The sequence below is a fragment of the Sinocyclocheilus grahami genome, unplaced genomic scaffold (assembly GCF_001515645.1).
Source record: "Sinocyclocheilus grahami isolate Dianchi unplaced genomic scaffold, SAMN03320097.WGS_v1.1 scaffold304.1, whole genome shotgun sequence".
Classification (NCBI taxonomy): Eukaryota; Metazoa; Chordata; class Actinopteri; order Cypriniformes; family Cyprinidae; genus Sinocyclocheilus; species Sinocyclocheilus grahami.
This window is the reverse complement of record NW_015505483.1, coordinates 597,766-623,034: the sequence shown is the minus strand read 5'-3', so window position 1 is coordinate 623,034 and position 25,269 is coordinate 597,766. Positions and strand designations below refer to the sequence as shown.

The 25,269-nt window shown below is 35.8% G+C and overlaps 1 protein-coding gene across 1 annotated transcript in view; it reads right to left on the bottom strand.

Moving 5' to 3' along the window:
- Nucleotides 1-25,269, bottom strand: part of LOC107601379 (histone deacetylase 4-like) — a 200,749-nt gene that overhangs the window by 102,458 nt on the left and 73,022 nt on the right. The window contains exons 3-5 of the mRNA XM_016293542.1: nt 9,689-9,933; nt 3,309-3,459; nt 125-245 (exon numbers count right to left, since the gene is read on the bottom strand). Of these exons, the coding sequence (XP_016149028.1) occupies nt 125-245; nt 3,309-3,459; nt 9,689-9,933 (517 nt within the window). The remainder of the gene's footprint in view (nt 1-124; nt 246-3,308; nt 3,460-9,688; nt 9,934-25,269) is intronic.

The following is a 25,269-nucleotide window of genomic DNA, read 5'->3' as shown; positions in this document are numbered from 1 at the left end:
TTATATTATACTGTGTGTGTATATATATATATATATATATATATACACACACACACAGAAGTATATCATATATATCATCATATATCATATATATCATCAGCACCGATCAGGTTGCGATACTCACCCGTACCAGTAGCGCGGGTCGTTGGGCAGGCAGTGGTTGAGGCTCCTCTGGGCCAGCGCTTTCTTCTTGTTGAGGACGAACTCCTGCAACCTCATCTTCACCTCAGTGCTCGCCACAGCGCCTGTCGATCACAGCCCACAGTTCAGGAAGATCACAAACAGCCAAGCAGCGGGACATTAATGGCATTTTCTCAGCCTCTAGCCGCGCTATAACGCTAGATCTCTCTAAAAGCCTCGGGAAGGGGTTTTATGCATTTGTGACTGTCAATTTCTTCGCCATTTCTAAACCCTGTAATTTGCAGTGCTGTAATTTCGTCTTCTAAATGCTCTTAAAAAAACTCTTAATAGTCTTAGACTGAGAAGATCGAACAGTGTCCAATTGATCACGACCACAAAGGCTGACACTTGTTTTCTGGTGTCGATAAACCGCTCTTCCACTGCAGCCAGACTCGGTTCAGATATCTCTTCACATCTGAGAGGAACGACCCCTTTATCCGCTCTTAAATAGAGTGCAAACTCTCTATTCCAATTCCCTTGAGACCGCCACGGTTAAACAAAGATGTCTTTTTTCTCACTATTGTTCCCTCTCTCAAAGAAACACATCAGATGGATGAATTCTCATAGCTTTTCCTTCAATTACCACCTTTCCCATCGTCTGTAAACATGTCCCCAGAGGCCGTCGCTAGTGTACGCACACATCTGCGCCGCCAGACAACACGCACTCCTCGCAGACAACAGGTGACTGCCGTGTCAACGACAACAGTGACAGATAAAAATAGACCGGCTGTACTGTACTGATAATCTTATAAGATATCAGACCATTGGTTTTGCCAAAAACTACCATAGACTTCACAGGCCACGCACACACTAGCCATGTTTCCCATTCTCCTATTTTTATGCACATTTTGAGATATCGCATTAAAAAAAACAATGCACGTAAACACTAGGGCTGGGTTTTGACACAAATGTCACGATTCGATTTGATTCTCATTTACAAGCTTGCGATTCGATTACCAATTCGATTCAATTCAATATAGATTATTTTGGATGTATATCAGGTACAGTACATGCCAAATTTTCTCAAGGAAAAAAAGTCTCTCAACTAATGCTGTAAAATATACATGAGAGTCAGTTGGTACTACATTACCATAATACTGAAGGTTAAAGTTGACTGATTTGTTAAAATGACACTTAATGAAGTTTTTAAAATAATAAAGTTACAATTTCATAATATTTCTACTTCAAATCGTTTTAAAAAATATATAAACAATGGTGGCTGTAATAAAAACTTGATGGATTTATTCAAACATAAATTAACCTAAATTAAATTAAACATTGAAGAACACTCAAATTTATAATCAATATGTTATATGGCGCATATATTTAGCAAAATGCCCCTCCCTACAGTTTATTTTTCTATCTCACTAATGAGTTTATGGTCACCAAATATGTTTTTCTGAGGTAAATGTGACGTTACGTGACATTGTTTACAAGACGTTATGTTGACTTCTTTGCGCGAAGGAAACACTGATTGAGCGATTACATGAGACAGGATACGGATTGTAAAGTTGTACTCTTTCTTTTAACTTACCTTCGGATGTTTAGTCATGTTTATTTTGTGCTGAAACTGGTATTAATGTGGAGGAGATGATCAGTTCACATGCGCCTCGCGCTGTTGAACTGAGGCGCTACAGCGATCTGTCACTCCACATTAAACAGCGCCAAAATGGCATTTATTGTTCGAATATTGCAATGCAATGGACAGAATTTGAAATCTGAGACTTTGTTTCATATTAAAAGTACCAAAGCACAATGCTTATTGCGATATATTGGATGGGAAGTGCCCTTCAATGTTCCGTCCATTAACTGAAAACAGGCTAGACTAATTGATTCTCGGGATTTAAGAATCGATATCGTTCCGTAAAAATGAGAATCGATTAATATCGAGATATCGATATTTTTTACCCAGCCCTAGTAAACACCAAGATGCAAATAAATACTTTACATGTGCATGACAAAAAACTTGGTTAACTTTTTTATCCAACAGGAAAACGTGCATAAACCAGAATAGAAATGCATTTACCAAATCAATTCTTTGATGTGCATCAAAAAAGTAATGTGACTTTGCGCGATAGGATGGCATAACCGGACTAACGTTGCACAGCAAGATAATATGACTGCATTTACTGCATTTCGTGTGTGCACTCTGACGCACAACTAATTTATTATACTGTATATGAAAAAGACCCACAGTGACTTCTCATACTGCAGCAAATTACCTTTTTCGTAGTGATATTTGATGGCAGTTTATCAGAAAGTTATGATTTTGTTCTCTTCGTCTTGCTGGATGGAAACTTTTTTGGTGCTTTTTTGGCAAAAAAGATTTATGCGATATTGCAATTTTGTACATACTGTAAGTTAAATTCCCAACTTCGGCTGAAAACATGGCTACTGTTTCAGGAGTGAAAACTGCATATAAACATGTGAATGAATGCCCTTAATTTGTTTGTTTGTTTGTCCACTTATTATAAGCAAGGCAAATTAAGCATCTTTTTGCTTCTTGTTTGAGCTTAGATCATAAAGCGATCCAGTTTCTGGAGTTAATCAATTAAAGCAGTAGCTTATTTTCAATTTAATGCATTTAGATTTAAGTTTATTATGGGCTTGTTCTTTGTTGTTGTTTTTTTCTGAATTTATCAGGAGTTAATACGGTTGTAGAATGCGGTTGTCACTCCTGTAAATTACTGAACTGCGCGTGTACAGAACAGGATTGAACACTAAAAGGCGAACTGACAACCAAATTTACATGTAATGTATTTGTAGTCATAGTGAAGAAACAGAAACCACATAGTTACTCTAATAATGAGTGCAATTTTGCATGAGCAAACACCCTTAAAATGTAGTTTTTTTATTGAAAATTATTTTAGAAGGAAAACAGGTGGTTAGAAAGAAGTGATGCAGGTCATACTCAAACTTATATCATCTACATGAGTGGTGTGATACATGGTCTAACATGGTGTGACTGCTGACTACTGACTGAAAACTGACTACTTCAGGCAAGTTTTTAATTTTGGTTATGAAAAGCAATTATAATGCTGAGGCACACATCCATGCCACAGTGCTGATTAGCCTAATAAATCAAAGACCTTTATGTGTTGCAGTCAGGCAATTAGCTTTTCACTCACTCTCTTGGCCGCGTTCTTTGTTTTTGAGTAACTGGAGCTTCTGTTCCCGCTGCTGTTTCTCCAGCTCCTGCTCCTGACGATGGCGCTCCAACTTCCGCTGGTGTTCCAGGAGCTCCTGCTGATGTTTCAGGGCCAGGAGGTCCTGCTGATGCTGAAGGGGAGGAAAAAGAACACACACATAAACATTATTCAAGTCAATACAGTGGACCTTGATTTCAACTGTCTTAAAGTCCTAATAAATTCATCAAAATAAGTATTTTATTTACTCTTTTTTTTTTTTTTAAACAACATTATTCTGTTTTTACTGTGCAAGATTCTTTGGTGCATGTTATATCAAATATATACATAAAACTTAAATAAAAAGCATGAAGCAAATTAAAAATAAACATTAAATAAAATATTTAAAAATTAAAAAAACACTATTGTTCAAAAGTTTAGGGTCAGTAAGACTTTTTAATTGAAAAGCAACTAACTTCTTTTCAGCAAGGACGCATTAAATTTGCAATCACTTACAAAAGATTTTTGTGCTTTTTATTCATCAAAAAAAATTCTGGAAAAAAAAAACTGTCTCTACAAAAATATTAGACACAACTAAAACACAACTGTTTTCAACAATTATAATAATAATAGGCTAAATGTTTCTTGAGCAGTAAATCAGCGTATTAGAATGATTTAATATTTAAAAATTAAAAAAACACTATTGTTCAAAAGTTTAGGGTCAGTAAGACTTTTTAATTGAAAAGCAACTAACTTCTTTTCAGCAAGGACGCATTAAATTTGCAATCACTTACAAAAGATTTTTGTGCTTTTTATTCATCAAAAAAAATTCTGGAAAAAAAAAACTGTCTCTACAAAAATATTAGACACAACTAAAACAACTGTTTTCAACAATTATAATAATAATAGGCGAAATGTTTCTTGAGCAGTAAATCAGCATATTAGAATGATTTCTGAAGGATCATGTGACACTAAAGACTAGACTGGAATAATGATGCTGAAAATTCAGCTTTGCATCACAGGCATAAATTACATTTTCAAATGTATTACAATAAAAAGCAGCCATTTTTAATTGTATTAACATTTCACAACAGTACTGTTTTTACTGTATTTTTAATCAAATAAATAAAAGCCCTGGTGAGCATAAGAGACTTCTTTTTTTTACATTTATATTATTATTATTGAATTTATTATTATTATTGAATTATTTATTTTTACATTTTTTCCAATCAGATTACGGTAATAAAAAGATGAAAACAGCATTTCACATTGACTCTACATTGACACGACTACACCTAAGTCGTACCACCAATAACTAGATGCAATTGTCGGAAATACCGACGTCATACAAGAAAGCAGTTCCTGAATGTGTTTATCGATGTCTTGTTGTGTAGCATAAAAGCAAAATTCCACTTTTTTTCCAAATGAAACTAAGCAATTACCTCAACAGCTCCCTGACTAAAATGAGCGTTTAAAGACGCTGGTAATCTCTCTCACACTGTGCTCTGTAAATGCAGCCATTGCGTCTAACATTTCCCTTTAACTGCATTTCCACTTCTGCAGTTATTCAGCTCAGCAGCAGTCACATCCATTACTGGCTTGTGATGATGGGTAATATCAGAGCCGCATACAGCTGATGCTTGGATGCTGAGTGGATATCGGTGATTCTGGTCAGTTAAATCACATTAGCACTGGCACAGGGTCTAATAAAGCTCATGGCTAGTCTGTAAGCAAGCAGTTACTTGAGAAGATGCTTTTATCCAGCCTCGATACTCCTCTTTTTGGTTATATAAGTCTTTCCTCTCACTTTCTGCAGATCCTGGGAGATCACCGGCGATGAGTCATGGGCGTCTGTCACTTGGCAGAGCGGGGCTGGAGGCTGTGATGACGCTGGAGTGGAGAGCACGTCTATCGAACCGCAAAAACTCTTCCTCATCAGACAAAGCTCTGACATTTCTAACTGGAGCTTTTCAAACCATGCCATCTACCTCACCTCATCAATATGCATGGGTCTAACCATCATTTCACATCACATCTGGGCTGTCTAAGAACAGATATAAGCAATGACACGAACCAATCTCAAGGATGACATGAAGTCTCCTGCATGACTAGATCTCCCCCCCCCCCCCAAAAAAAAAAAAAAATTATATTAATTAACATTAATAATCACTATTACAGTATAATTTTTTTTTTTTGTATTTATCGGCTATTATGCACCTGAGCAGCATTAAACAGTCTGTACAAATAAACATACAAGCCATGTTAGATTCAGCTTTTTTTCCACTTTTGCAGTGTAAAGATGCCTTTTGTTGATGTTGACAAACATTTGATTGGTAAAATAAAATAAAATAAAAAATATTAATATTAATGGAAAAGTGGTGTTTGGTCAGTGCATTGCGACAATCAGTGTAAAGTACTTTTTATGTGATGTATTGCTAATACATAAATTGAAAAGTCAATTTTATGAATTATATATTAAAAATCATTAAATTAAATGTTATTTAAATAGATTTTATTTCATATATAAAATAAACTATTTATAAAAAATATACTGGTATATAATATTCATTATAATAATGACCATTTAAATGCATTAAAAGTTTAATTAAATGTTTATAAATACAGAAATATATATAAAACAAATCTAATTATAATATAATAATGATTTGTTTTTATTAATTTACTTATTTAAATGAAATAAAAAGTAAAACATGTATTAAATTATGTATATATATATATATATATATATATATATATATATATATATAAAATACATTAACATTAATTATAAATATTACTTCGTTAATCAAAAGTTACTTCAAAGAAACAATCATGTGTTTAAATGTATATATAAAATATATTATATGCATATTACTTTGTTAATAAAAAGTTAATTCAAAGAAATAATCAGCAAAGAAATGAATAAAAAAGTAAATAATTACATTTGAGAGATTACTTCAGAACAATGCAAACTCCATTGAATATGCCGTTGAATTTACATATAGAACAAGAATGTATAATATGAATATATATTTTTCTTAGATTTCATTCAAAGAACTATTTAACACATATTACAAATAAATATAATACAAAGATATAAGGAAATAAATACATCAACTTTTATATTAGAGATCTAGATCTTACATAGGCATATAGAGCAATCTATCAACTATTTGATTAATTCAAAGAAGACCGATTTCTTGATAATCAAGAAAAAAAAGTATAATAATAGAAACCTGAACATTTTGCACTTCCAGTTCCATCACGCCAAAGCTTTCTTAAAAGGCTTTTTGGTTAAATGCTTGAAATAAGGTTTGTGGTTAACACAGACTCAAGATGTTTTTTACATTTTATTCTATGACATAAAATAAATCAGAAAGAAATCAGAAATTTACTTTATTTATTTATTCCATTTTAATTCTTAAAAAAAGTATTTTTTTATTGTAAATAAATAGAAATAAAGTAGAAATAAATGTAGAAATAAAAAGCATGTCTAAACTGAAATCATGAAATTGATAAAAAATAAATAAAAGTATTTTTAATTCTAAATAAATAGAAATAAAGTAGAAATAAAGTAGAAATAAAAAGCATGTCTAAACTGAAATCATGAAATTGATAAAAAATAAATAAAAGTATTTTTAATTCTAAATAAATAGAAATAAAGTAGAAATAAAGTAGAAATAAAAAGCATGTCTAAACTGAAATCATGAAATTGATAAAAACATTTTTTTAAATATTTAATTTAACAAAAGTTTTTATTTTTCAACAAATTCAGCTCTATTTTTCTCAAATTCCATGTTTACTGTTTACATTTTTCTGGATTCCATTTTAATGGTTTAATTAAATTCAAAGAATCAAAAAGCATGTCTAATCAACTGATTTTTAAAAATAATAGGGCCCGATCGAACGTTTTATTTTTTCAGAAATGTTCCTAAATTCTGTCTTAATTTTTTCTGGATTTATGATTTAATACATATTTATTATTAAAATTGACGGTAATTTATTTATTTATAATTAAAACAATTTAATTCATTTTTCAGAATGTAATCAAATGTTAGGGATGCATCAAATGTTCGGTAACCGAAATTAAGCGAAAAAGACCGAATAAACTGTACCGAGCAATGACGTGACACGATCAAATAGCAACCAGCGTAGTAGAGTGAGAGGCGCAATGCAACAAACACGTCAGCAGTGTGGAAGATTTTTAAAACTGTCGGAGAAAGACGCAAAAATCATTACAAGCGCCGACAGTGAGAGACCATTTAGTACTGCATCGCATGTCTTCGATTAGAAGAGGAAGGGGTGATTGTTGCTGGTTACTGTATGATGATTGATGATTAAACAATTAGTAAATAAACTGCAGAACGTCATGTTTTCTAATACACGCACGCATTGCATGTATTCTGACAGCGCTGCACAAGCTCGCGGTGCTATCTGCTCGTTAGCCAGGCTTCAAAGTCCAAACCGTGAGGGAAATCTGCGCTGTAACAGATTACAGTGCTGTGTAACTGTGATTTTTTTTTTACAAGGCACGTGACAATGCGATACGTGCGACGTATTCATAATGAGACTCATTTAGAAATCTGCTGTTGTGACAAAAAGAAGCATTGAGGCCTTCCTGCGCGTTTCCGCCAAAAATAAAAGTTGAGAAAAAGCAGTAACTCCATAAACAATCATAAATGTTAGTATTGTAATTTTACTGTTGTTCTGTAAAATGAAATAAAAAGTAAGACCATAATAATGATAATAATTTCAACAGCTCTGTTAATACATTTATTATAACATTCACACATAGTGTTCAAATTGGGATCTGTAATAGTTTCTAATGTTTTAAAAGAAGGCTCTTCTGCTCAGCAAGGCAGCTTTTATTTGTATAGTAAAAAATACATGCCTGATTCAAGAAGGGGGTCTGATGGCCAAAAAAATATTATTAATTTTAAGTTAAATTGTGCTTTGTTGGTATAATGTTTGCTAGAATGTTAAAAAATGTTCAGTGTTAAATACTTTTAAATTGTTGTTTTGTAATTAATTTTTTCTTTGAAAAGCAAGACAAAACAGTAAAAAGCACATTTTGGCTATTTAATCTGTGCAACGGTGAAAAAAATTGGCAAAATACATGGGGCACAAAAACTCGAAAAACCTTGTTCGGTATTCGGCCTTCGGCCCAGTATTTAATTTTGTTCAGCTTCAGCCAAGAATTTTCATTTCAGTGCATCCCTAGAAAATGTAACAATTGCTTTCATTTTTTTTTATAGGCAAACAAAGTGCAAATTGTGTCATTCTTTAAATGTTTTATTTTTTATCTTTAACTTGTCCTGAATAAATTGGACTACAGAGGTTGTTGGGGGAACGGTGTTTTTACTCAATCTTTTTTTTTTTTACCTGAAAACCATTAATGTTTGCTAGAATGTTAAAAAATGTTCAGTGTTAAATACTTTTAAATTGTTGTTTTGTAATTAATTTTTTCTTTGAAAAGCAAGACAAAACAGTAAAAAGCACATTTTGGCTATTTAATCTGTGCAACGGTGAAAAAAATTGGCAAAATACATGGGGCACAAAAACTCGAAAAACCTTGTTCGGTATTCGGCCTTCGGCCCAGTATTTAATTTTGTTCAGCTTCAGCCAAGAATTTTCATTTCAGTGCATCCCTAGAAAATGTAACAATTGCTTTCATTTTTTTTATAGGCAAACAAAGTGCAGTAGAGGTTTACCGTTAAAATTGTGTCATTCTTTAAATGTTTTATTTTTTATCTTTAACTTGTCCTGAATAAATTGGACTACAGAGGTTGTTGGGGGAACTGTGTTTTTACTCAATCTTTTTTTTTTTTAACCTGAAAACCATTTAGTCTGACAGAGTTGTCAGAAGCTTAAAGGGTTAGTTCACCCAAAAATGTCAAAAATTCTGTCATTAATTACTCACCCTCGTGTTGTTTCGAAACTCATAAGACCTTTGTTCATCTCCGGAACAGAATTTAAGATATTTTTGATGAAATATGAGGGCTCTCTGACCCTCCCATAGACAGCAAGGTAACTACCACGGGTTTGGAACAAAACGAGGGTGAGTGATTAATGACAGAATTTTCATTTTTGGGTGAACTAACCCTTTAATGGTGGTGACGTTAAAGTCGTGTGACCATGGTGTAGTTCTAGCATTTTACTTCTGCCGATTGTATTTAGGCTTCAAAATTCATAACACTTGCTTTTTTATTTGTGAAGTTTATCATGATGAACAAAATTCATGTAAGAATCAAAAACTTTTGTAAGCCAAAGGAAAAATCGATTTTTTTTTTTGTGGAGGATCTATAAGGTGATGCAAACTTCCAGGTAAGCCTACAAAAACAGCTCCTCCCCGCAGCGCTCTGTACCGAGTCAGCGGCTCTCACCTTGACGTGCTCCTGCAGCTGCGCTTCATGCTGGCGTGAGAGCTGCTCGTGCTGCCGCTGAAACTCTGCGATCAGGATCTGCCTCTGTATCTGCTGTTTCTGCTTGAGGGCCAGAAGCTCCTGCTGCAGCTGCTGCTCGCGCTGGGCCGGGTCCGTCGGCGCCAGGGCGAACTGGTGATCCACACGCAGGTCCATGGGGATGGCAGAAGGCGGCACTTGCAGTGGCAGCACCGCACTCACATCAACTGCGGAAAGAGAGAACAGAGACTCAACAAACTGAACAGTACTCAGAGCACTTAAAGCTTTTAAAGCTGTTTTAAACTTTTAGGAAAAGCTTTTCTAAGTCAACATTCAAATGTCATTTACACAAACTAACTTTTATGCTGCAAAAACTAGTCGCAGAGGTAAAGTCAATTATGCAAGAAAATACTGATGTGTACGAAGACTATGCATTTGCATTATATACATTATACATTTACCACCACAGGTATCATTCCCAAAACAAATTAACATTTCGATTAAAAATATTATATACTATCTAATTATCTATTCAAATGCACACACACACACACCCACACACACTATTGTGGTTTATTTTATAACATGCGAATATATAAAAATAAAATTATAAAATAAAATTTATAAAAATATATGCACAATTATCATTAATAACTAAAGTATAAATAAAATATCATTATAATTATAAAATAATTATTTATTAAATGTATAAATACAACAGTCATTAATTAATAAAGATAAATTAAAGGTGAAAGTTTTTTTGGTTTTTTTTATTAATTCAATAAATGTTCATTTAAATGTTCAAAATAAACAATTCATAGTTTATGAACAAATTGTGTGTCTGTGTGTCACACAGACACACAATTTATTCATAAACTATTAATTGTTTATTTTCAAGTAATTTTGGATAAAAGTGCATGGTCAATTAATAAATGTAAATAATTATAATTGAGTTTAATTTTTAGTTTGACATAAATATGAACAAATAAATGCAAATAATTCAAATATTTAAAGATAACAAGAATCAAGGATTTTACAATACAGTGTCGCACTTGTTAGAAGGTGAGAATGTGCTAGAGCAAGTTCACATGATGCCTGTTCCAAAAACAATGATTTAAAGCAACTATCCTATCAAAACCATCTTGAACATTCCTCAAAACATGCACACAGAGTACGGTACTGCGTCAGCATCACAGCGGCCATCAAATTAAACAGAGGAAAGAAACCTCATGTTCCTGCCACAGATCTTGGTTAGATTCCCTGCTAGCGAACAGCGTCACTGGAATCAGGAAGCAGCCTGGCATGCGGCATCTTCTTCAATCATCTCTCTCTCATAACAGATAAATCTGAAGAAAACCAAGGAACTGAGCAATTACATTCCACAGCGAGGATGCTTGTGTTGATAAGTGGCTTTACAACCTTAAAGCTAGGTTTTGTAGGTAAAATGAGCAAAGAAATTCAACACAAGAATAAGTAGGATGTCATTAAATAGCATTTTATTTTGCTCTTTCTTTTTAGAAACAATTTTGCTTATTCAAGCTTAGCCCAAGAATCTTTGAATATCATCAACACTCAAACTAGGATTTTTACTATTATTAGGATTGCTTTACATTATTTATATAATTTATGTAGCACACTAGCTCTTTTTTCCAGGCTAAAACTAGGCCAAGGTGAACAAAGCAGACATGTGGTCTGCAATAAATGGCCTCTTGACACCATATTACATCCAGCCCGCTGCCGTGGGACCTCTTCATTTGTGCATTAGTGAATGGGAGAGGTTTTAGGGGGAACACTGAACACATTCATGCTTCAAGTGTCAGCTCCACTCATGGGACGTCATGATGCCCCGAATGCCACAAGTTCAAGGATGCTCCTCTGACCCCACAACAGAAGAAACAAAAGCCCTCAACGGAAGCCCCGAGGCCACACAAAGGCCAGCGTCAAAGGCTATTTGACATAATGGAATAAAAATCGCCCTTTAATCCTGACCCAATCATGTCATAAAATCATATTTATGACGCAAATCCTTGGTCACAAAGGGGCCGTTGATGCCCGGCCCACTGAAACTGACCACTACGCTCTTTTGCAGTCCACGCTCAACTGGACAGGAAGCAGTCAGCAAGTGAACTACTTCCTCCACTTTTACTTGGCATCAATAAGCGGTGATAAGAGCGTTCAAGAGAGGCAAAACATATTTGAAATTTACCGCCCAGTCCAAACAAAGCCCAGTGGCAAAAAACCCCACAAAAAACTATTAGCAGTAATTAAAATGCCAAAGAAAACCACAGCGCACAAGCAAACAGAAAACTCTAATTTAATTAATAAATACTGCTTTAATGTCTTTCATTCACAATGGCTAATCTTGGTTTGCTGAAAATGTAATAGTTTAGATGTGAGTTCAGAAGGGAACAAACACTGGCCCAAACCCCAATGGTGCACATGTGGCTCCCTTTCAATTTATGAGTGTGAATTTGAACTGCATTTGCCACAGGAAGTTGAACTGGAATGACAGGAAGAGGAATTTACTGAATTGTAATTTAAAGAAATTCAACAGGTTTTTATGTTTGGACACATTTTGGGAAATCTATCTGTCTACTTATACATTTGTCTGTCCCTCCATCCATCATATCTACCCATTTGCCTTTCTTTCCATCCATCCATCCTTCCATCCATCTACCTATCTACAGTATCTATCCATCAGTCTGTCTATCTGTTTGTCTTTCCATCTATCCACCAATCTGTCCAACCATCCATTTACCCACAGTATGTATCCATCCATCCATTTGTCTTTCCATGCATCCATCCACAGTATCTATCCATTAGTGTCTATCCATCCATCCATCTACAGTATATATCCATTCATTTGTCAATCAAATTGTCTCTCCATCAGTCTGTCTGTTTGTCTTTATATCCATCCACCAATCTGTCCATCCATCCAACCATCCATTTACCTACAGTATGTATCCATGTCTATCCATTTGTCTTTCCATACATCCATCCACAGAATATATCCGTCAGTGTCTATCCATTTGTCTTTCCATTCATCCATTCATCTACAGCATATATCAATTTGTTTGTCAATCTATTTATCTCTTCATCCATCCATCCATCCACCCACCTACAGTATATATCCATCAGTCTAAACCATTTGTCTTTCCATCCATCCAAAGCATATACCCATCCATTTGTCTATCCTGTCTTTCCATCCACCTACAGTATCTATCCATCAGTTTATCCATACATCTGTCCATACATCTATCCGTCCATCCACCTACAGTATATAACCATCCATCTGTCTATCAATTAGTCTTTCCATCCATCCATCCGGCCTATAAACTTTGAAACTTTCTCAAGCAAACATTCAAAGTTTGTCTCCATAAACTTTGCTTTTTAGTTACAGTAGTTACATATTTGAATATCTCTGAATATCAGTTCATTTGAATTCTACTTCCTTACATTCAAATTCACTTAATTAAATTCTCATTGGAGCACAACTGAACTGAGAACTGTAAAATCCACTCCGTCAGCACCTCAATCTCAGCAGAGAGCGTGCAGAGGCAGGATGAGTCTTCCCAGTGAGTAAAGCCCAGATACAGCGCAACAGTTTGTTTACTAGTCTAATTATTTCTTACAGGGAGGATTAGGTAACATTTGCATTAGGAGTTTGCCGATGGGCCGAAGGTAATCCCAGTCTTTGCTGTGCTCTCGGAGGATAAGACGCTTGGCACACACTTAGGGAGTCTGTTAAGACATTAATAACAGCCAGGGCACTACATGTTACAGTTAGGAGACACACTGGGGATGGAGGGGATATGCATTTCTACCCAATTAGAATGATGCAATATAAGCAAAAAGAGAAATAATCTCCCCTGCAGCACTACTTCTGCAAAAGGGGATTTGCTGACACGCACAGCGCTGGCCGAACACACACAAGAATACACACCCACACGCTTTACAGCATGAAATGATGGAGATTGATTCGCCAAGGCCATGAATGCGGCGGCCAACCATTACACTATGTACCTTGTGAGGAGTGATACATCCTGGGACAGGGAGCACTCTGCACTGTTATCCATCAGCAATGCATCACATTTAAGTCAGGAAATGGGTGCAGGTGCAACTCTACTGAGAGCAAGTCCAGGCAACTCTACTGCACCAACCATCCTGCCTAAAACAATAGCGTCCAGTTTTAAAATGCTCACTTAAACAAGACAGTACTTATGGAAAGGCTCGCTCACACACACACACACACACACACAGGTAGAATGCAGCAGAAATTAAGGTTCAAAAACAGCCAGATAGTGCAGAATTTAGGGGTCTTGAGATGTGTTTTAGAACTTGACAGGTTATTAAAAACATATTTCGTCTATATACAGTTATACTATATAATATGAAAAGTCAAAATATTATTTTAGATTTTTTTTTGATTGTATATATATATCAACACTAAAATAAAAAATAATTAATTTATCTAAAATATTATATTGATAAAAATAGATTTCTTCTTATACATTTTTATATTAAATACAAACAAATATTTTGTCTTTATTCACATCTATTCATATCTTTAGCTAAATATATATATATATATATATATATATATTTTAATATATTTTTTTATGTATTTTAATATTTTTAATATATTTAAATATTTTACTTTTTATATTAAATAAAAATTAACCAATAATACATTTATATATATATATATATATACACACACATATATATAATTTTGAATTTACATTTTGCAAACAGTTGCACATTTCTAAGAGGCTTTGCCAAGTTAAAAGTACTTTAAAAAAAAGCAGAGAACTACTTTTGCTATGCTTCAAGAGACACATTTATCCAATTCAGAACATTTAAAACTAAAGTGTGACTGGGTAGGACCGATATTTTTTTCATCCTGTAAAGCAAATACCAGGAAGAGAGGCACAATCATTTTAATTAGTAAACACTTCCCCTTTATTTTAGAACATCAGATTAATGACCCGGATGGAAGATATGTTTTAATTACAGGCACAGTATATGGGCAATCTATTGTTATACTTAATATTTACGCTCCAAATGAGGATTCCCCTGAATTCATATCTACAATCATACTTTTGTTTAATCAATACTTTAAGGGCTTGGGGGTTTGTGCCGGGGATTTTAATTGTGTCATGGATCAAAAAATGGATAAATCTACTTCAGAATCATCCACTAATCCTAGATCATCCCTGGTCCTTAAAGACCTTTGCAACGAGTCTGGCATCATCGATGTCTGGAGAGAATTTAACAGGGGAAGTAAAGAATATACTTTCTATTCTAACCCCCCCACGGCTCTTATTCTAGATTAGATTACATTCTGATCCACACCCAATATCTTCACGCAGTATCTGCCAGCCAAATTGGTTCAATCGTTTTGTCTGACCATGCTCCAGTCCACATAGATATGACGCTAAGTGAACACAGGAATGCAAGGGTCTTGAGATTCAATTCTTCCATGTTGAATGATTCAACATTTTGTGAATCAGTTCGGGAAGGATTAAACTATTATTGGACAGATAATGAAAATTCGGCTGTATCATCTGCAACTATTTGGGATGCTGCTAAAGCTACAATTAAAGGGCATATTATATCTTATAATTCGGCACGCATACAGGCTCTGTCAAAAAAAAAAGACAGGAGTTAGAAAAAGAAATAAAAAGACTGGAGTGTCTACATAGTACAGTCCCTACTCAAACAAACTGGGCCCAACTATGTCGAGTCAGAGCTGAACTTAATTTGGATCACACAAACCACATTAAAAAAGGTATTTTCCTTTCTAAACAAAAGTACTATGAATATGCAAATAAACCTAACAGAATACTGGCCCACCAAATAAAAAAAAATACAAAATGAGAGAACAATTAAGTCAATGAAGACTCCAGACGGCTCAAACATACGATGCTGCTTTGATTAATAAACTATTTAGAAAGTTTTACAAAATATTATATAAATCACAAGTCACGGCCGAGTTCTTAGATATAATTCCCCTTACGACTATCTCTGAAGAAGACAGGATATTTTTAGATTCACCCTTGTCACCGGAAGAAGTTTTTAGTGGAATCCAGTCTATGCCCTCCAATAAATCTCCAGGCCCTGACGGGTTCCCCTGTGAGTTTTATAAAAAGTTTTGGCCAGAACGTTCTCCTATTTTAATGCCCGCTCTCCAAAATTTACTAGACCATGGAGTGGCCCCCGAGTGACGGAAAACAGCATCAATTTGTTTAACTCCTAAAAAAGACAAAGACCTTCAAGAATGTGCCTCTTATAGGCCAATAAGTCTCCTGAATACCGATTATAAAATACTTGCCAAGATACTTGCTCGCAGGCTCGAAACTGTATTGCCACTCGTCACCCTGGAGATTATGGCCACAGCCATATCACCCTGCAGCCCAAGACTGGTTGCCCACTGAAGCTAAGCAGGGTTGAGCCTGGTCAGTACCTGGATGGGAGACCTCCTGGGAAAACTATGTTGCTGTTGGAAGAGGTGTTAGTGAGGCCAGCAGGGGGTGCTCACCCTGTGGTCTGTGTGGGTCCTAACGCCCCAGTATAGTGACGGGGACATTATACTGTCAAAAAGCACCGTCCTTCGGATGAGACGTTAAACCAAGGTCCTGACTCTCAGTGGTCATTAAAAATCCCATGGCACTTCTCGTAAAGAGTAGGGGTGTAACCCCGGTGTCCTGACCAAATTGCCCCCTTGGCCCTTGTCAATCATGGCCTCCTAATAATCCCCAACCACTTGATTGGCTCTATGACTCTCCCTCCTCTCCACCTGTAGCTGGTGTGTGGTGAGCGCACTGGCGCCGTTGTCCTGTGGCTGTCATCGCATCATCCAAGCATCATCCAAGTGGATGCTGCACACTGGTAGTTGTTGAGGAGAGACCCCCCCATATGATTGTAAAGCGCTTTGGGTGTATACAATACACAATAAAGCGCTATATAAATGCATCATTCATTCATTAAGCCTGACCAGACAGGATTCATAAAATCATGTTTTGGCACAGACAACATTCGTTGACTTTTAAATGTTATAAATTCAATACAAGCACGTAAACTCCCAGCCCTTATTATTTCCCTTGATGCAGAAAAAGCCTTCGACAGAGTCGAATGGGAATTTTTTTTTGCCACCCTCAAGAAATGTAATCTAGGTCCCAAATTCATTGAACTGATAAAATTGCTTAATGCTAGTCCTCGAGCTACAGTGACTACGAATGGTTTGATCTCAAAATCCTTTGGCATAGAAAGAGGTACGAGAAAGGGGTGCCCTCTTTCACCCCTGCTCTTCGCCCTCGTAACTGAACCACTGGCTGAATCCATAAGGCAATGTCAACACTTTTTTGGAATAACGGTAGGAGACGAGGAACACCAAATTTCTTTATACGCAGATGACGTGCTGCTGTATATTTCTGAACCAGACAAGTCAATTTCAGCGATAGTAAAATGCATTTCAGATTATAGTCGTTTATCTGGATATAAAATGAACTTGTCGAAATATATGGCGCTCTCTTTCAAAATCTCTACTTTAATCGATCTTTCATCTCTTTCACCCTTTAAAATAATTACTGTTGGTTTTAAATATCTCGGCATATTCATCACACCAATATTTAATGATTTATTTTAAAAAAATCATGCCCCTCTTCTTGATGCCATTAAAAAAAGACCTTAACACTTGGCGGACACTCCCTATTTCTTTTTTGGGTAGGATTAATGTGATTAGAATGAATATTCTACCTACATTTTTATATTTATTTCAATCCCTACCTTGTTATTTACCCAATACTTTCTTTAAAGACATCAATAAGCACTTTTCTAAATTCATTTGGAACCATAAAATGCCCCGAATTAATTTGAACAAATTAATGAAACCAAAAGACAAGGGAGGAGTCGCTTTACCAAATTTCCGTCTTTACTATTGGTCAGCACAGGTGAAGCATATGGTCAGTTGGTACAATGAAAGTACTGATTCTAGATTGTTCAACATGGAAGCAATGGCTTGCGCTCTGAACCACTGGCTGAATCCATAAGGCAATGTCAACACTTTTTTGGAATAACGGTAGGAGACGAGGAACACCAAATTTCTTTATACGCAGATGACGTGCTGCTGTATATTTCTGAACCAGACAAGTCAATTTCAGCGATACTAAAATGCATTTCAGATTATAGTCGTTTATCTGGATATAAAATGAACTTGTCGAAATCTATGGCGCTCTCTTTCAAAATCTCTACTTTAATCGATCTTTCATCTCTTTCACCCTTTAAAATAATTACTGTTGGTTTTAAATATCTCGGCATATTCATCACACCAATATTTAATGATTTATTTTTTAAAAATCATGCCCCTCTTCTTGATATCATTTAAAAAGATCTTAACACTTGGCGGACACTCCCTATTTCTTTTTTGGGTAGGATTAATGTGATTAGAATGAATATTCTACTTACATTTTTAAATTTATTTCAATCCCGACCTTGTTATTTACCCAATACTTTCTTTAAAGACATCAATAAGCACTTTTCTAAATTCATTTGGAACCATAAAATGCCCCGATTTAATTTGAACAAATGAATGAAACCAAAAGACAAGGGAGGAGTCGCTTTACCAAATTTCCGTCTTTACTATTGGTCAGCACAGGTGAAGCATATGGTCAGTTGGTATAATGAAAGGACTGAATCTAGGTGGTTCAACATGGAAGCAATGGCTTGCGCTCCGCTCCCAATAACATTTCTGCCTTTTATTACAAATATTAAAAAGCTTGAATGTGTTTCAACAAACTTAATTATTTCAAACACTCTTTTGACATGGAGAGACATTAAAATATATCTTAAAATTCCATCTTATTTCACACTGTTTTCACCTATTGCTTTTAATCCTGATTTCCCTGTCTCTCTGCAAAATATTGGCCTTTCAGTTTGGTCTAAATTAGAGATTCTTAAGTTATCTTGCCTCTTTTCAGGCAATTCATTAAAATCTTTCCAAGAAATATCACGCCAATATAGTATACCACAGTCCAATTTTTTTAAATACCTTCAACTGCATCATTTCATAAAACCTTTGTCTGATAATGATAAATTGAGATTTGAACTTACTGCCATAGAACAAATTGTTTTTCTAATGGGGTTGATATCTCAAATATATAATGCTCTTCAGAAAGTTTGAAGAGCGTGTGGGAAAAAGATTTAGGTCACGGAACTGATAATACGGATTGGTCCGTCATATGTAACAATTTGTATTCTAAATGTACTTCATTGGGGATTCACGAACTCAACTATAAATTAATTAACAGAGTTTACCTTACACCTTTACGTTTAAAAAAAGATTTACAGAAACTCCTCTGATCTTTATTTTAATTGCAAAAAATGCAAAGGAACATTCCTTCACTGCTTCTGGTATTGTGACTAAAGTACATCATTTTTTACAAAGTCTTTTTAAGTTGAAATTTAGTTTTTCTCTGGAATTGTATTTGTTATACAGTGGAGTGGAGACTGTGTTTGACTTCCACAGCAAACAACTTTCTAATTCTAATTTTGGTTTATCTGGCAAAGAAATGTATATTGTTACTGTGGTCATCTCCTCAAGTACCCTCTTTTAAAATGTGGTTTTCTCAAATATCTATGTTACTTCCACTTGAGAAACTCACCTTTGATATACATCAAAAGTCTAATGATTTTTTGGCAGATATGGACACCTTTCTGGTGCTACATTAACAACCTCCCTTGATCTTCTATTCTATGGTGCATATTTAGCCTCTAGCCTGACTGTATTAACTGTTCTACCTGATTATATGCTTCTTATTGTTTTCCATTGCATAGCTGAGACTGTATCTGTATGTTTACGTGCATTAGAATAACCGACTAATAAAAAAATAAAAAAAATAAAAGTACTTAAAAAAGGAAGATTTTTGATGTTTTGATTTGGGACAAAAGACAGATACTGTGAGATCATCCTAACGCTCAACCACAACTTTTTAATACCAACAGCTAAAAATGTCAAAGTTTTAAATGCTTTTCCCTCAAACAGCGGCCTTTCCTGAGAAGCACAGTGCGGTTTCAGGCCCATGGCCCATCGCCTCCCTCTGCAGATCACTGTCCCTGACTGACCCTCTGACCCTTTGCTTGGATGTGGAGCATAATGAAGTGTTGGGGAAGCATCAGAGCTGCGTGCTGATTACGTCAGAGGAGCCCCGGTTTTCCGCAGGCCACGCTCAGATGAATAGAGGAGCATTTGTTCTGTCCCATGGAGAGACAAGCCACACTGACGATCACAGACCAGTGTCCAGAACACACTGTAAAATGTGGGTTAACTTAAGAATGAGGAGAGAAAAAGAGGTGGCCATCACACAACAGGACATGCACAGATAAAATGAACAAACATGCCACACAAGATGCATCCAATTCCAAATTATCAATTCTAGAAACCGGAATATTGCCTTAATTGCATTATAGCAAGCTGGTTAGCATCTTGATATGACACATACATTTCCATATGCATGTAAACAGTCATTGATGGAAAAAGGAGAAAGAGAGAATGAAAGGGAGAATTATGAAGGAGAATTTACTCATTCTAAACAGAAGCTGCTATAAATAGCCCAGGGTAAGCCATCTTGCCCATAAACATTGACTACAAATGGCATGAGTCACTTGTTTTTCAGTTTCCCCTGGGGCTTCGCAGGAATTAGACAGGAGCGCTCGACAATATGCCCGTGTGTTGGTAGGTTACTGTCGTGCAATAGCTGATCAATGAAATCATGTGATTGGCTGTCCATTCAGTGCATGACAACATGTAGTGCCACTGTCTCATGCTTTGAGCTGTTAAGCTGAGAGACTCCAGCGCATCCGTGTCGACAGGATTCTAGATATGCACAAAGACTACAGTTTAACTTGAACTACCTCAAAGAAACAATATGTCTTTGATAATTTTCAGCATATTTGCAGTCCAACAGGATACTGTTAGAATGCCTTGTCTCGAAATTCTCCTTTAAAGCACCACTACCACTAAAATGTTAAAGCTTTGTTAAAGCTAAAAAATTAAATCACTTAATAAACTCAAACAGTTAACAGTTAACTTAATGAACTCTAACTGTTATAATAATATATAATTGTTTTTATATATATATATATATATATATATATATATATACACACATACACACACACACACACTCACACAGCCTTTAAAAATCTTCCTGAAATTTTACAATTTTAACTTATTCTTATAAAGGCTGCATTCATTTGATCAAAATTACAGAAAAAAACAATAATATTGTGAAATATTATTACAATTTAAAATCATGGTTTTATGTTTTACTTTAAAGTATAATTGATTTCTGTGATGAAATGCTGAATTTTCATCCGCCATTACGCCACTCTTCAGTGTCACATGACCCTTCAGAAATCATTCTAATACGCTCATTTATTATCAATGCTGAAAACAGTTGTGCTGCAAATTTTTTTTTGGAATGTGTAATACTTTCATTCTTTGATGAATAAAAAGTTAAAAAGAACAGCATTTAGTCAAAACAGAAATCTTTTCTAATAAAAGAAATCGAAACCCTAACCGGCGTAATTTTCCCATATCGCTTATTTTGTTTTTTTTAACCCTATTAAGTACTTTCCCCTTAAAACATACTAGTGCGTGAGTAGTCGGCGCAATGTGGACGTGACCGTTGCGCTCGCGGCTTTTGCAGCATCTCGCACGTGAGTGGCTAAAATGATTTAATCTTTTACACACAATGCTGCTCACCAATGTCAGTTCCAAAACAGTGGACCAATCAGAAGACCCTGGAGGCGGGGCAAGCGTTGCAAGCTTTTGTTTACAGTAGCCGGTAGGCATGGCCACTTTTGTATTTGACGGCAACATGGCAGAGTAGCCATTCTGCACTGTGCTTTAAAAAAAAAAACCTTCCTGAGCGCTGTCTCGCTCCGTTTTAGACACAAAGACATGTTCTGTGTGTATGGCCAGTAAGAACCTAGACTCTAGGTCCTAGAGTAAATATCCCACCTTTAGTATTTGAGTATATTTGCCGTACAAACCTTTAACGAACTATGAGGGTAAAAAAATAAATAATAATAATCATAATCGGGGGTAAAGTGTTCTGTTCTATTAATCGAGGTTTTGATTTTAGGTCATTACGCCCAGCCCTAGTCTTTACTATCAAAAAAGAAAAAAAAGAAAAAATTATATATATATATAATTTGCTCATGCAAATAATGCAAAAATCTAAAACTTTTATGGTCCAAAAAGTCAGATTATCTTTATATAAAATACAATGATTTTATTTTCTTTGATCTCTGGTTTAAAACATGAGAGAGTGATGGGGTCTTTCAGGCCCATTCAGTTTTCCATCCCCACTCCTTCACCCTTCAGCCTTTAAAATAAGTGAGACACAAAGTCGTTTATGAGGTCATTATGACATCAGCGGGGTTGCCGTGGCATCGGCGTGTGTGTTTACCAGCCGGGTGGCTTTAACGACCCCTGAACGTCAGCTCGGTTGCGCAGGCTAAAAGCCAAAAGGAGCGTTCTTAAAAAAGTCTCTTTTAGTCTAAACAGCCGCTTAAGTAAAAGGCCTACACACTCAGCTCTTCCATACAGCCGTCCGCACTTGGCACCAACCACGCATCTGGCCTTGAAAGGCAAAGAGAAAGTGAATTGCGAGTGTGTGTGCGTGTAGAAAATCAAAATTAATCCAACAGGATGCAGCTCCCATTAAGCTTCACTGCAACGTGTTTAGTCTTCATAAGACTAGAGCGCTAGCGAAATCAACTGATGCTCTTATCTTCCCCAGCTCATGCTATCATCTATAGGACAATTATCTTTTTATCCAGTCAAATACTGGAAGACGATGCCAAAAAAATAAACCATCAATGTTCCTAAACTCGAGCCCTGAGTGCTATCTAAAAAGCCTGGCTAACTTGTACACCTGGATGGAAGGGGCAGTAAAACTACGCTTCACCGCAAGCCTTGAAATTTATTCCATTAATTCAAGTGCAGTGAAAATCACTGGTCACCGGCAGCCATGCTTTACTTGGAGGCTTGCGATGAATGCGCAATTACAGCCTCTCACACCAGGAGTGCGCTGTAATCACAGCTTAAAGAGATGCGTGTCAGCCGCTGTCATTGAGGCGTATTCGGCGAATCTCACGCCAATGACGGCATCGCCGATCCAGCCATTAGTGAGACAAAGCAAACAGAGAGCGAGCTGTACGTATAGACACGCAATCTTTCAGAGCGGTCCTATTTCTGAGAGTGGCTGCTCAAAAACCCTAACGCTGATCAGAAATGACATGTTTACAGTAAACAGAGGATAATGTATAGCTGCCATCGCCAATTACTCCACTCAACGGACCACCGTATCCATAAGCTCAACCCAAACATGCTAATGTGCCATTTTACAATGAGTCCTAACCAAACATTCACCCTCATTATGGTGAGGTCAAAGGGTCAACGGCAGTTCCTGGAACGCTTGATGTAAAAAGAGTGGGATTTTTATGATGCACTGAAAAGTTCATTTTGATCATAAAAAACTTGAGATAAAACTTGTGATTTGCATATAATTAAATTAAGTACTGAATTAATTCTAGAGCTGAGTGACATCACAATATATTTATACAATATATATATATATAAACACACAAAATATCAAAATTTTCTTGTGACGATTCTTTCATTTAGTGCAGCAGATATTTTAATAGCATATCTGATGGGAATAGCATCAAAAAGTTTGCACATTAATATTCATAAATCCCTTACATTTTTGTTTACAAATAATTTAATCAAATTTGATTTGAATTTGAACAGTTACATTCACATTATACAAAAATCTTTAATGGAGTCCCTGCAATTAAAGGGGTCATCGGATGCCCATTTTCAACAAGTTGATATGATTCTTTAGGGTCTTAATGAAAAGTCTATAACATACTTTGGTTAAAATGTCTCAATGGTAGTGTAAAACACCTTTTTTACCTTGCCAAAAACAGCTCTTTTCAAAAAAAGCTGTTTTCTTGCATGCCGCTTTAAATGCAAATGAACTCTGCTCACCCTGCCCCTCTCTTCCGAGCCGGTAAACTTTATCCGCATTCATCGTTAAACTTGCTAACTAGCACGTTATTAGGAAAGGCGATTTGCAAAGATTCATAAAAAACGTATACTCACTTCTTCTGTAGGTGAAGCTGGATCACGAATGATTTGTGCGAACATAGACGCATTTAGGTAGATTGGGGGAGCATTCCCTTCAGAAACAAACGTATAATCCACTGTGTCTTCAGCGGCTCAGATGTCGGGAGTAAATGACAAACAAATGTAATCCACTGTGTCTTCAGCGGCTCAGATGTCGGGAGTAAATGACGACTGCTATGTTCATTATTAATTAAATATATTAATAAATATTCCAGTTTATAATTAAACTAAATACTATTATTTGTGTACAGTATAACTATAATCTGTAAATAAAAATAATTTCGTTTTTGCATTAAATCTTTTGCATTTGGCTATTTGTTAAAACAGGTTAAAAAAAACACACACACACCCTTCACTGTAGAGCAATTACATATCAAATACCATAAAAAAATTGTTTATATATATAATTCATTATGAAACTTCTAAAAACTGAAGTTCTGATTAAGTTGTTGGCAGATAGCACAACTGATTAGGTATATCAGGAAGCAACAAGCCCTTCATAAGAAATACAGGCAAGAGCTTTTATCAGATCTTTCTCTCTCTCACTCACTGCGAGTCAAGGTCTCTCGCCCTCATCTAGACTCCACCTCTAACAAGACGCTCCAGGCATTTCCCTCCAATAGCGGGAGCGACCAGCAGCTGGAGCTATTTATATCCTCAGGTCCCCTAGCAGAGCAGCGGCTTGACTCGGCACGGCTGGATTAGGATTAACTTGTTCTTCCAGTCCATGACATTGATAATATGAATGTCCTGCTTAGAGCAGGTGGAAATAGCAAAACAGTACATATCTTAACATCTTTCATCACTTTGTTGATATTCATTATCTCAATATGTCTGTATTCAATCTGAAATTGAATAAAAAAAAAGGACTAAACAGTAAAAATCTGAACCAATATAACAAAAAATTGTAAAAAAAAAAAAAAAAACAGCGATATCAGATCAACGAATACAAATAAACCTGCCCCTAAATGACACGTAAAACAAAACAAACTGTCATTGGTCAATTGTCATGTCAATTAGATAGTCTAATCTTGATGTCTGTAATCAGAAATCTGTCTACATGAGACTAATGGAAGGGTAGACCTCTCAGCAGATGGTTCGAATGAAAGCTTTTCCTCATTAAAACTTCAGAAAAGTGGAAAGAAAAATTAGACGGACATACTGGACGTGAATGAAAACAGTGCTGCATGCTGGGCTGCTCTGTGAAGCCGATGTGGCCGATGGTCACATGTGCTTTTAATAGGTAGAGGAGAGAGAGCAGGGGTGAGCAATGCCCATTCAAATGTGAATGGCACTGAGGTAGGACACTGCGGGCTCCTGGATGACTGAGAGTGTGTGTGTGTGTGCGTGTGTGTGTGTGTGTGTG